The 13,522-nt window shown below is 44.7% G+C and overlaps 1 protein-coding gene across 1 annotated transcript; it reads right to left on the reverse strand.

Annotated features, from left to right (window-relative positions):
- Positions 1–9,056: 9,056 nt before the first annotated feature.
- Positions 9,057–12,171, reverse strand: LOC123120303 (cytochrome P450 90A4). Its single transcript, XM_044540271.1, has 7 exons — positions 11,330–12,171; positions 10,954–11,232; positions 10,201–10,287; positions 9,992–10,070; positions 9,789–9,895; positions 9,521–9,657; positions 9,057–9,400 (listed from the first exon to the last, which is right to left on the reverse strand). The coding sequence occupies exons 1-7, from the start codon at positions 12,035–12,037 to the stop codon at positions 9,301–9,303; spliced, it is 1,497 nt and encodes a 498-aa protein (XP_044396206.1). The 5' UTR covers positions 12,038–12,171; the 3' UTR covers positions 9,057–9,300.
- Positions 12,172–13,522: the final 1,351 nt, after the last annotated feature.

Genomic DNA, 13,522 nt, shown 5'->3' on the forward strand with positions numbered 1-13,522 from the left:
CCTCTGCAGAGTGTACAAACTAATCATGATTAGCCGTGTCCCCGGTTATGGACATCTTGAGTATCTGGTACTTGGATTATCCTGTTGATCTCATCATGTTACTTTAATTAATTTTGTTGGGTTTTGATGATGATACTTAATTGGGATTGAGAATGCTGTCAACCATTCTCAATGTTTAACAACCACCATGATAGTCAAATAAAATTTATTCCTTTGCAGTAGGGAAAAATTGGCTTTTCGCAAAAACATTATAACCATAGAGCTCTTCCACCAGCCATATATGCATGTAGTGATAGCCTTTGTTCATCATTTCTCTATGGTATGAATTTGCCAGCATATTCCATGTGCCGGCCCGTTTTCGGGCTGCAACGTTTCATGTTGCAGGATATCTTACGACGAGTAAGTGATACATTAGGGTTACGATTTCCTACACTCAACTTTGCCGTTGGTGTTGATGGGAATCCACAACCTTGTTACTTCCGCTATTTGGATTGAGGTAATAGTATTTATGTTACTTTATACATGTGATTTACCTCTGTTATAAATCCTCGAGTACTGTGTGTGTCAGCATACCGATCCAGGGATGACACTTAAGCACAGAGACTTGATCCATTCGGGTCGGGTCGCTACACAGCCCAGCTAGGCTTCCTCCTAGGGGCAACTCTAAGTCACTATTACTAGAATCAACAAGCACCTCATCCTCATACTAGGTCGCACGGGGCTCAGTATGTTTCTTCCTCTTCAGCTTTTTGACCTCACGAACAACAAGGTTGCTAGGGGAGGTTAAAGGCTCATTAGGTGTATGCTCACCCCACTTCTCACTCAGAAAAGCCATGCTATATGGTGCAAGAGTGGCTACCTTCCTGTTCATCACAACATAAAACATCTCCTGTCACGGATAGTTGGAGACGTCAAGTGGAATACCCTGCTCCTTCTCAGTGTGAGAAGTGAGCATAAGTTCAATGGGTTAGCCATGAATCCGATCATGGTTCCCACCTTGGGGATAAGAGTAGAGCTGTAGATGCATGCATGATGTCATAGAGTGGCTTGAGATCCTTAGAATCTCCCATCACACCACTCTCGTGAATGTACAACTCACCCTGAACAAACTTCTCACTAGCTTGAGCTCTGTCATGTGGACAAATGCCTATAGAATCATTCATTCCCTTGTCATCATAACCAAGGACCAAGCAAAACTCTCTCCATGGAGCCTGAAAGAACTCATCCCTGGTAATCCTGGTAATAATGCGAGCACCATCAATACCAGTGTGCACCGTGGCCAAAAACTAAGCTACCAGATGTGGATCAAAATCACAGTTGAACTCCATGAGCTTTCACAAGTCAAACTCAGTGCAAAGAGCCAAAGCCTCACCAAAATAGTCTGCTTTATTTCTCTTGTGCTGGATGTCGATGGAGAACTGCTTGGCATACTTGTTCCTGTGAGTAGCATAGATTCCAGAGTGAATACTCTCCTGAATCTCATTGTAGTACTATGAGTTGGTATAACCAGGAGGACGCGGAGTCTCATAGGGGTTGATGCGACGAAGCTTGGCAAACTCTTTCACTGAAAAAGTTTCCAATGGCCTGGACAAACGCTGCTTGGCTGACATGGACTTCTGACAATGTGTAGGCTTGGACGACATAGTTACCTCATCCTCCACAGGTTGCTTTCCTCTGCAACAATGCTTCTTTATGTTGCTACAGGTATGACCACCAAAACTAGAGCCACCTGCACACAAGGAAGAAATAAAGAGACCGAGTAAAGGAGAGTATGAGAAACAATCCCAAATAAAGAAAGTAGGTGATAAGTGATATTTTTACACTCCTCTAACCTGAGTTTAAACCAAGATATTTCATTAAAAAAGATATTCACTCCGGTATTGTTACTAATGATTGCTCTCAAATGACAAGTGTCAATCTCTCTCTTGGAGCAGCCAACCAACAAACGGCTGTGGGGGAGGGGGCTATTAATAAACAGGGGCAACCCGACATGATAAGACATAAATTCCCCATCAGACATGAATGTTTTCTGGATAAGAATCCACTCAACAACTGGCGCTAGCACAGCGACGGTCGAAAATCTAAACTCTCAATTTCGTCGGGGCACTCAATTTCCTCACGATAGGAAAGTCGCACTGGCGGAATCCTAACTCTTCAGTCAGACCAGTTTTGTCAATGATCATAAGAACTTCGTCTCTGTCGCTGATGAACTCGACTGCACTGCAAGAGACTTCCAAAGTCTTCAACTCAAAGAAATATGTAGTTGTAGGTTTTGAGCATCATGTCGGAAATACAACTATGTATCACCTAGCTAGACCGGAAAATGCCAACGGAGGCCGAGCTCCAGGGAGCTCGGTATTTTGAAAAAATCAAAATTTATATTTCAAAGTTTCAGAAAAAATCAAAAAAAAATTCCACGGTAACTTAATAGATTTCCGCACGAACGTGTAAGAAAATTATTTGAATTTGTTGTGATTTGTAGGTTGTACAAAAAAAATAGAAATCCGGCCCAACAACAAAAAATATTGGCCCATTTTAGAAATACGTTTTTGTCTTTTTTCTGTACGCCACGTGTGAAAGTATTTGGTTTTGAATTTTTGCACAGACGCAATACACATGTGTGAAAGTGTATACAAACAATTTCAAATTTTTTCACCTTGTGGAAATTTGTATTTTGAAAACGAGCTCCGTGGAGCTCGGCTTCCAAAAGCCCTCACCCCTAGCTAGACCCCCTTTGATAGTACAGTGTTTCCTAATGACTCAAATAAAAAGAAAAAAACTACGAAAACAAAGTCTTCAAGCTTCCAATTCTTCACTTCAAATTCTTCAAAGGAAGCACCAAATTTTTCATCACAAACACATTAATCCCTTAACCCATTTGTCTCCAATACTCCAAAACCATTAAGGGGGCACTAGATACACTTACAATCTTCCCCTTTTTGGTGACTAATGACAAATTGGTTAAGTTTTCAACGGGGATAAATAATAGGAAGTGTAACTACGAGGTTGGCCTTCGAGGTGGTTGGCCTTCGAGGCTAAGTTATCCGATATCTTCGGGCAGGGTACAAGCTCCGCTAAGCCTCGGTTGGCATCACTCCTTTAAAGGATTGGTTTGAGAATTATGAAGGGAAACTCGTCTGTCGAGCCAAGGACTTTGGATCCGAGGCCGTTTTCATTAAGAGGATTAATGACTTGATTTTTAAATTGATTTAGGGCTCGGTTTCTAAATTATCTTTTACATTAATGACCACGTGCTAAAGGACCACGTATCAACTCTTCTCTAATAGTAAAGATTGCCACTAAAAAACTTAGTATAGTTTGTAGATTTCTATTGGACGTGATAAGTGTCGAACGTCAGGTATGAGCATATGGCAACTTCAGATGTTTTTTATGGCAAGATTCGTTACGTGAGAATGACAACTTTAGTTCACAAGCATTGCAACTTCGTGCTTCAGTTTTATTTTTGACAGAAATTTGTTGGAATTTACCATCCTTGCATGACTGGAATTACCATCAAAAAAGGTTAAGGCCGGAGTGCCACGCGCCTGACATGTTCACTTATCATTTGGGTATCTTTTTGCCATTGCATGGAACGTAGCTGATTTTTTCAAGGACTTCATTTCAGATTTGCAAGTGTTTCGGGCACGCTTTCCCTCTCCGGCTGTATCTGCGTGTGCGCGCTTAGATTTGCACTGTATCTGCGAGTGCACGCTTAGATTTGCATTTATAAGATATACCTAGTACTCCCTCCAGTCTAATATATAGTGTGTGTAGTTTTCAGCTCACATACCAATGCGTGAGCTGAAGGGTGTACTTTGGACGACAATGCCCCACTCCTCCCATCCACTCTCCAAGGAACGCAACTTCAATGACTTCATGAAGTCGAGTCTCACCCTAATTTAGCCCCTTCTATCAGCCATATATTAAAGATCCGACGTACCAGATTGACCCTTACTTCAAACAATTTTTTGTAAAATGTCCAGGAAAAATTTGAATAAATCATAATGTTTTGTTTTATCTTCTGTGAAGTTTTTAATCCATTTGGACGTATCGGTTTTGAATAAACATTTACTTATTTATTTGAGCTCAAAAAGCTATTTAATCACAAACCATACATCCAAAGGGTTGAAACTTTTCCAGAATACAAAACGAAACACTTACAATTGCTTGAAAAAAAATGATTTTTTTGAACACTTTAAAAAAATTAGTTTAGAAGAAAGGTCAATGTGATACCACGGATCTTTAATATATGGTTAATAAACAAACTAAGTTACGGTAAAACTTGGCTTCATGAAGTCACCGAAACTGCGTCCCTCTCTAATAGTACTACTAGTACATCTTTTTTTCTCCCCTTACCTACACTGAGCTTGAGGAGTATATTTTTCTCGGACATCCCTTTTTTTATATAGCTGGTACCGCTGCGTGATGCATGGATGGGACGGGGAACGGGCAAGTGATCGAGCGTGCGGCATCGGTTGCAACAACAGCTACGGACAACCTCGATGTGACGGGTCGCCGGAGGACGCACGGAGCAGTGTCGGCTGCCAAATTTGACAAATTTAACCTATAGACGAAATCAAATCACAGAATAAACTGTCCGTGAAACTATTTCACGCGGCTGACCCGTGGCGCCTAGCTCTCAGGCGCTGCACTAGGGCAACGCTTGGGAGCTAGGCGCTGCACTAGTGCAACGCCTAGGAGCTAGGCGCTATACTGTATAGTGTGGCGCCTAGCTCTCAGGCGCTGCACACTGACTTAGTAATTTTCTGATCACACGGGTGCGACGCTGGCCGTGTAGCGCCTATCTGTGAGGCGTTGCACAGTGTAGTGTGATGCCTTCGTGTCGGGCGTCACACAAAAAGATCAGCCGCGTGAAATAGTTTCACGGATAGTTCATTCTGTGATTTGATTGGTCAAATTTGTCAAATTTGCCGTGTCGGCTACTTGCAGCTTACTGTTTACTCCTAATCTTCTGCAGCTTCAACACCGGTAGCGGTTTCTTTTCTTTGATCGAGGAAAACCCCTGCGACACAATTCAGGGCCATCGATCGATTACGATCAGTATGCACATAAGAGCTAGCCGGCTGTGGGCTATCAAGAAGAATCCCACCTCACTTAAAGTCTTCATAAAAAAATACTTATATGATAGGTTAGCTTCTAGATTGACTAATTAGGATAGCTATAATGATTGATTCCGCAAAAAAAATGTATATATGATTTTAAGGGAAAATAATCCTATACGACCGGGTCGTATGGACTCAAGCTGGAGACCTGCTTCTCTGCGTGACACGTGGTGAATCAAATCTCAGAGCATCTCAGCGTTTTCGTTCCCCAAAAATTCAGTAGAAAAATAAATGACTTTGTTCAGATTTACAAGGACTTGCCGTCGTCCAACCTGTTGGCCGCGACTGAGGAACACCGTGGGTGGTGCAGCTAGTGGTGGTGCTGAGGAGCACCACGGTGGCCGGCGGGGACAAGTAGTTGGGCCGCCGGCGAACCTAGCCGTTTCCAACAGGCATGGAGCTGGGCCGCAAAGAAACGTGGTTGTTGCCTGCAGGGATGATGCACGCCGAGATGGGGAGTTGGGCCTAACGTCGAGGAGCATGCCGGCATCGATCTAGCGAACAGCCAGGGCAAATCACACTAGTGGGAGGCGGCTGAAGGAACAGGGAGTTGGACAGGTTGAGCATTGACCGCAGAAATCGGGATTTGGTTCAGCTGGAGGAAAGGGGTGAAGGGGAACGCTGAGATGCTTTGAGATTCGGTTCAACACCTGTCACACAGAGAAGCGGGTCTCCAGCTTGAGTCCATACGACCCGCTCGTATAGGATTATTTTCCATGTGCTATGCATATTACTTTCTCTTGATCCATGTGCTATGGCCGGCTCTAGAATAAGAGCCCGTTTCACTCTCTCTTCTCTTTTCTCACTCATTCAAATAAGATTTTAATGACATAACGCGTCTTATAGCTTGCTGACTAGGTCTCATTAGACTTGCGTTGTTCCATAGGAATCATGTAGTACTAAGCATGATTAATAATATAGCTGGCAGCTGGTTCCGTAGAAATCATGTAGTATTAAGCATGGTTAATTGTATAGTCGGCTGCTGCTATATGATCTTGCCACATTATCTATAGTCAACTTTATAGCCGGCAAGTACAATAGTTACATATAAATATGTACTACTTTGTTGATACATCACCCACCTTCTTCTCTCACAAATTGTCTAGGAGCCAGTGCTACAGCCGGCTGTTAATCAGTACTTCGCATCTCTTCTCGCTTCTTTTCTCTCTCCTTCAACTCATTAAAAATGTAATATTTAAAGTCTTACAGCCCGCCTACGTCATTCTATTATACTTGCTCTAAGTGCAAAATGTGAAATTTCGTTGAACTAGCCCGACTATGAGTAGCTGACTGACAAAAGGGCTCGCTAACAAAGTAAAAGCAACTGGGCTAGGGCACCTCTCTGATTGGTCTTCCCAAACCACCAAGATAAATAAAAGTAAAATATAAGCAATTTCATAAATACTCCCTCCATTCTGAACTATAAGTCATGGTGCTCGCATTTATTCTAGATTTATTTTAGGATTTTCGGCAATACGTGTTTAGTGAGAGAAGACGTTCCCGTTGATTATAAGGCGCCTACGACGACTTCGTAAAATTTGAAGATGATATGCCTGCTCGGTCTCTGGAAGGTTCTCACAGACGTAGGGTGTGCGTGTGTGCGTTCATAGGGTGAGTGTATGCGCGTATATACGAGCGCTTGCGTCTGCATTGTGTTAGAAAAAAGTGTTCTAAATATTTTTCTAAATCGGATGTATATAGTTATATTTTAGTGTGTTTATTCACTCACTTTAGTTTGTACATAATTTATACTAAAATATCCAAAACATCTTAGAGCATCTACAACCACAAATAACTGATATGGGTTGCCAAATACCCATAGACAAGGCTGAGAGCATCCACGGAAAGTGACCTGCCAACCCCCAACTTGCACCTCCAACAACCATACTTGCTATTTCTCCAATAGCACTTCCCTACAAAATAATGGAACGCCAAGATCTACGTACTACCAGACTACCAAGTACACTACACGTCCTCGTCGTCGGAGATGTTGATGAAGTTCATGCCAGAGCCGCCGGCTTCGTGGTTATTGACGGCCGGGCGCACCACCAGCTCCTCGTCGGACTGCGTGTCAGCGAAGATCTCGTAGATCTCCACGTCCTCCTGGCGGAGGTAGCGTCGAGTGACCTCCACCTCCGCCTCCGATTGGATGGATTCGATGATGGCTTGCTGCTCTGTCGCCTCCTCCGCTTGCGCCACCTCGTACTCCGACAGCGCCTCAGGCATGCCGAAGCCCACAGGCGTCAACTCTGCCTCCTTCGCCTCCTCCTCCTCCTCCTCCTTTGCCTTCTCCATGGCGGCGTCCTCCTCCATGACCGCTCCCTCCTTCTCCGGCTCCGGCCCCGGTTCCAGCTCCTCCTCCTCCTCCTCTGTTTGCGGTGTACCCGGAGGCAGGCTGGCGGCGAACCGAGCCCCGCGCTTGGTCCGGATCTCCTCCAGCAGCTGCAGTCGGCCTCTGGAGTGAGCATGGCGTAGGTGGTGATCCTGCGCCTCGGCATGACTAGAGGCGGACGGATTGGAAGTGGTGGCGGCAAAGGGGAGAAAGGGAAAGAAATGGGGAGGGCTAGGGTTGGGTTGCTACCGTCCGGCTTAAATAGCCAGACTTGGTTCCACGGGCGACACACCGGAGCGGCGCCATGTGGCACTATGAATGCGTCCTCACCAACGAAAGGAGGAGGCGCCCGTCAAAATGCCGGTTTACGCAGTTGACCACGTGGGCCCTAGCGGCCAGTCTTACATGGCAGACGCGCATGAGCATCCCTATATCTGCCCCATATATGGGTCGGGTATGCAGGTTGCCGGTCAGTCTGGGCGTTTGGGCCGGATTCGTCATGTCCGGTTGGGAGGCGATTTCATGTTCGGGCAGCAACCGGTCAACCCGCCCCAGGTGTTTAGGGCGGAATTTGGGGCTTGAGATATAGATGCTCTTATAATAGTGAACGAAGGGAGTAGAAATTATGCTAGTATAGTTGCACATTACAGAGTTTGATGTACACTTCAAAATATTTAAGTAGTGTGGTAAAAAGTGCAATTGCAGATTAAATATATATAGAAAAGGTACAAATAAGATAAATGGTCAATACAATTGAGCTTCCATAAACATTTGGTATACCTTTAAAGGAAGTGTGCAGGTGGATACTGAAAGTGCGACCGTAGAGGGGAACCAGCCAGTGTTTGGGTGATTGAAGGGTGGGGTTAAATCAAGTATGATAGCAAACTTAATAGTCCGTTTACATTACATTTTTCCGTATGTTAATAAGAAGGATGTGAAAAATAAAAGGAACGAGCTCTCAAGCAAAAGTCTAGTACAAAAGTCTATCACTACACATGCTTCTAAACAAATATAATAGATATGAAGAAGGATGTAGAGAAAAGGTGAACAAAAATGCCAGTTTTATAGTAAACCTTATTAGTGATTATAAGTGATGGTCCATTAAATGGCAACATCATAAGAGTAATATATATAGTCAATAGCCGTATACATTATTAGTTGTACTCGTATGTTCAGCCCACAGGTGATCATACCTCAGATTTGACACTTTAGTGTCTTATTAATACAGAATATTCTTTCAGCGGAAGGTGATGTTTATTTTTTCAGTGAAAGGTGATTGTCAATTTTGAATCATGTTAGTGAGTGTGGTGCAAGTGTGTGTGTAATCGGTGTTTCTAAAAGCGACTGTCAAGTAAACAGAAAAAATCAACCACTATGATGTTGTTCGGATGTGCCTGTGCGTACGTGTGTAATAAATGAATAAATTGTGTACTAAGAACAGTTCATTCCGAAACAAGCACTATGGACAGTCAGTGATAAGCATAAGCTGACAGAGACATGTTTGACAAGGATCGATACCTCAAGAGTGTTTTACGAGGAGACGGCCGTATCCTCTCGTTTCTTAGCGACGCATCTTGCTGATAATAGTACGACGCATCTCATAAGTTTGGGATATATCCAAATACGCGACAAAATGTCACTTGTAACCGGTACACACCAACTGTTCAGGCCACACATTTTACAAGCAGCACAACTTTGCTGTTGTGTAAATACCAGGTTACAAATGATACACACAAAGGAACAAAAGTAGACTAGTAGCTATTTTACCCGATTTCCTTTCTCTTCCTTCATCTATGTTTAATTTCGCTTTCAAGATAAGGGCAGCCGAAGACCATTGTGAGGTCGTCAAACAGACTCCGGTCGCCGCCTGAGATTGATCGGATATCCTTTGAGGGTTCGAGTGGTGGGAAAGAAGACGAGCCTATCTTCCTCGGCCGCTTCCCAGCTGCCAAATTTATGCACAAAGAAGAAATCAAAGTGGCATCTTAGTTTGGAATTTCAATTGCAGAACATCTAGATCGTATAGCCACAAACAATGTAGAAACTCGAACTGAAGATGGATTACCTAAAGCGCATTACAAGATGATGGAGGAAAACAGAGATGACAACCCGAGCGAGCTCGTAGCCAGGGCACAACCGAGGTCCACCGCCAAAGGGAGTAAATAAGTTGGCCCCTACCTCGTTCTGAAGTTTGTTGTTGCTCTGCACCAGCAACAAAGTAAGTACATGGTACCACAAAATAGTACCCTTATGCAGGCATTTACTTTACTTTTCTACTAGCATAAGCCAAGATATAACAGAATACGATTGACCAACAGCACCGTAAAGGGTACCTGCCATCTCCATGGGTCAAACGTCCGGGCATTCTCATAGTGTTCATTGTTGAGGTGCACAGCTCGGAACGAAGCAAATATTTTGCAGCCCTTCGGGATAGTGTAACCTAATAGAATGATGAATAAAAACAAATGTTACACACACTAGGGAGTATTCCTGATCAAAAGGTTCTGAATACTTAAGTGTGGATTTACTGAAGTACCTTTAAAATGAATATCAGTGTTTGCTCGCCTAAATACCCCACCGATTATGTTAGCCACACGAAGTGTCTCATTTATCACCTGCGGAAGTGGCATTCCTTATTATGACGTGAAAAATCCCAGTGAGCTTAGATGTTATTGTCAACAAATGCGGCGGTATGTATGATATGCAGATCAACTTTAAGAAATATGGGGGCATTGAAATCATTACACATTGGGTGAAGGTCATTGACTTGTAATCGACCCACTCTAGGAGTTGATTTTCACCTTTCATCTTTGTCATATTTTCATGCTCTTCCTGTAAAATCAGCAAGACATTTTAGATTAACAAATCAGCAAGACATCTGTATTAATTGCACCTACATTGACACAGAATATCAATAGAAGCAATGATATAAAAGCATATGTATAAGTTTACTGACAACAACATCGGCTGAAGAGGTTCACATATTCAATCTAACTACGGTTCCTGGCTTTGTGGTAAGGATTCTCAGTTTTTGCTTATGTTGATAAATTTAGTCTCGTACGAGTAAACAAAAGAGGAGAAAGAGCAAACATGCTTTTGGAAGAAGTTGGTAGGATTTGTGTTCATAGCAGATCCATTCTTAGGTTACAAGCAGATAAAAGAATAAGTCAACATCACCCCTGTCTGAAACCAAGATGCTAACAGATCGCTACAAACGTAAACAATAGTCTTTTAGTTAACAAACTACTATCTGAATTAACAAAACTGTACTTGCCGGCACAGCAAATTTTCTCTTGGACAAGAGCAAACAATAGCCTCTGCATCAGTTGATGCACACAGCGAAAAGGTTTACCTAACCTAACTCCCAATTATAATAAGATATTATGAAATCGGTTGACGAATCCTAGCTAGTGTCCGACCTTATTTGACAGTACGCACTACCACACGTGCACAAGAATTGACAATTTACCAAACAAATCCTCATGATTCATTCCATACCTTGAGCTGTGCCAGCGCCGCCGGCGTCTCTGTGAGGAACTTGACGGCCACCGTCATGAGGACGGAGGTGGTCTCGTACCCAGCAACAAGCAGGGACAGGCAGAAGTCCACCATCTCCTCCTCCGAGAAGCTCCCACCCTCCGCCTCAAGAAGCTCCTCCACCATGTCCTTCTTCTCCCTCTTCCCGTCCATCTCCTCCTTCACTCCTTTCTCCTCTCCTCTCTCCTCCATCCTCTTCCTTATCACCTCCCTCAACGCTCCGGCCACCTTCTTCCTCGACTAGAGAAAATTTGATAATAGAATATAAATCAGTTACGAATTTGTGCAAACGCAATGTCCATACGAAGGGGAAGGGCTGAGGCAAAAGGATAAACACCTTGAGGGCCTGGCCGTAGGTGGTGAAGGGGAGGAATGAGGCGAAAGGGAAGGGGATGGAGAAGAAGCCGTCGATGAGCTTGACGTATTCGCGGCGGAGGCTCTCGGTCCAGGGCCCGGGCTCGATGCTGACGAGCTGCTTGACGGTGAGGTTGAAGGTGATCTTCTTTGCCTCGTCGAGGAGACGCACGGTGGCGGTGGGCTCCCACTGGCGCATGGTGGCGAGCACGAGGCGCTCGATGTGCGCGAGCAGGGGCTGCGAGGCGGGGCGCCCGAGGCGGGTGAGGGTGAGCGAGTGGAGGCGCTTGTGGGCGGTGCCCCGCGTGAGGAGCAGGGAGCGCGCGCCGAGGAGCGTGGTGATGGAGGAAGGGTAGCTGCAGCTCACGGCGCGGCCCTCGGCGGCGAGGAGGAGGCGGTTGAAGGCCGGGTCGGCGGAGAACACGGTGCGCTCGCCGAAGATGTGGGTGGTGAACACGCCCCCGTGCCGCGCCACGCGCTCGTCAATGAAGGGCTCCGGGTCGGGCGTCTTGTACGCGGAGATCAGCCGCAGCGTCTCGCCGATCAGGGGCAGCCCCGTGCTGCCCGGCGGGAGCCGCGGCCTCTGCTTCCGGACCCCGACCGCGCACGCCACAAGGAACCATCTGCATACCAACGCGGCGACGACGATGGCAACGGCGGCGGCGGCGAGCTGGAGCGCGCCGGCGTCCATAACTCGCCGTGGTAATGGCCGTGGCGGTGTGCGTTTTGGCTTTTGGTTGGGTGGGGGAGTGAGATTGGTGACTCTGCGAGAGGCAGAGGAGAGGAGGGATGTTTGGGGGGCTTCGCTTTTCTAGGTGGGTTTAAATAAAAAGGTTGGAGATGAGAGCTTGAGAAAAGGTGTCGAGTGTTAATTAATGGATAGAAAGACTGTGTGCTCTGGTCCAAAAGGGGAATGTATGTGCACTGTGGCCATGTTGCTGGGGACAAGGGATGTGCTAGAAAGATTTTGTTGTAAAAACAAATGAAATGCTATTTATTTATTTTTCAAATCCTTATTTAATGTTGGAATCCTTCCTGTGAATGAATCTCAGGGCTGAACGAAATCAAATCATAGAATGAACTGTCCGTGAAACTATTTCACGCGGCTGACCTTTTTGGGTGACGCCCGACATTAAGGCGTCACACTACATTGTGCAACGCCTCACAGATAGGCGCTACACGCCTGGCCAGCGTTGCACCCCAGTCTGCCTAAAAATTGCTAAGTCATTGTGCAGAGCCTAAGAGCTAGGCGCTGCACTGTATAGTGTGACGCCTAGCTCTCAGGCGCTGCACTAGTGGTTGCACTACAAAATGAAGCAACCACTAGTGCAACGCCTAGAAGCTAGGCGCTGCACACTGACTTAGTAATTTTCGGATCACACAGGTGCGACGCTGGCCAGGCGTGTATCGCCTATCTATGAGGCGTTGCACAGTGTAGTGTGGCGCCTTCGTGTCGGGCGTCACACAAAAAGGTCAGCCGCGTGAAATAGTTTCACGGACAGTTCATTCTGTGATTTGATTTCGTCCATAGGTCAAATTGTCAAATTCGCCGAATCTCAGCTACTCTCTCAGTTTACAGGACGTGCGTGTACCCTAGGTCGTCAATTTGACCAACCTAATACAAGTCATACATTAAAAAATATACCAATATAAACTTCAGATGTTCTATTTTCAAAGGTATAATTTTTGGTTATATAGTTTATATTAGGGTGATAAAATTGACAACCTAAGTATACGCACAGGTCTTGTAAACTGAAATGGAGGGAGTACTCGCTCCATTCATTGTTTCTATCTCCGCCGCTTAAAAACATCTATCTCTATCTCCGCCGCTTGAAAATCTATATCTCTATCTCAATCTTAAAATATATATTAGTAATAATGTACATGCAATGCACGTTTATATTAGGTAGGATATTAGTTACACGTTATATTAGGTAAGATATATCTGTTGTACTATTAAGATATCAATTATTTTTTCACGGGAATAGTAGGATATTAATTACATGGCAGATTTCAAGGGATAGCATTGAGTCAAAACGTGTTTATAACCAATGGCAGTGGTGGGTAATTAGAGTGTTAAACGTGTTTGGTGCTTAACATTGGAGCGATTTGAACCGCTAGATAACATGATTTGATGGTCGAGATGGTTTGGATCTGCCCATTTGGTTTTTTTATA

Source organism: Triticum aestivum, chromosome 5D (genome assembly GCF_018294505.1).
Source record: "Triticum aestivum cultivar Chinese Spring chromosome 5D, IWGSC CS RefSeq v2.1, whole genome shotgun sequence".
Classification (NCBI taxonomy): Eukaryota; Viridiplantae; Streptophyta; class Magnoliopsida; order Poales; family Poaceae; genus Triticum; species Triticum aestivum.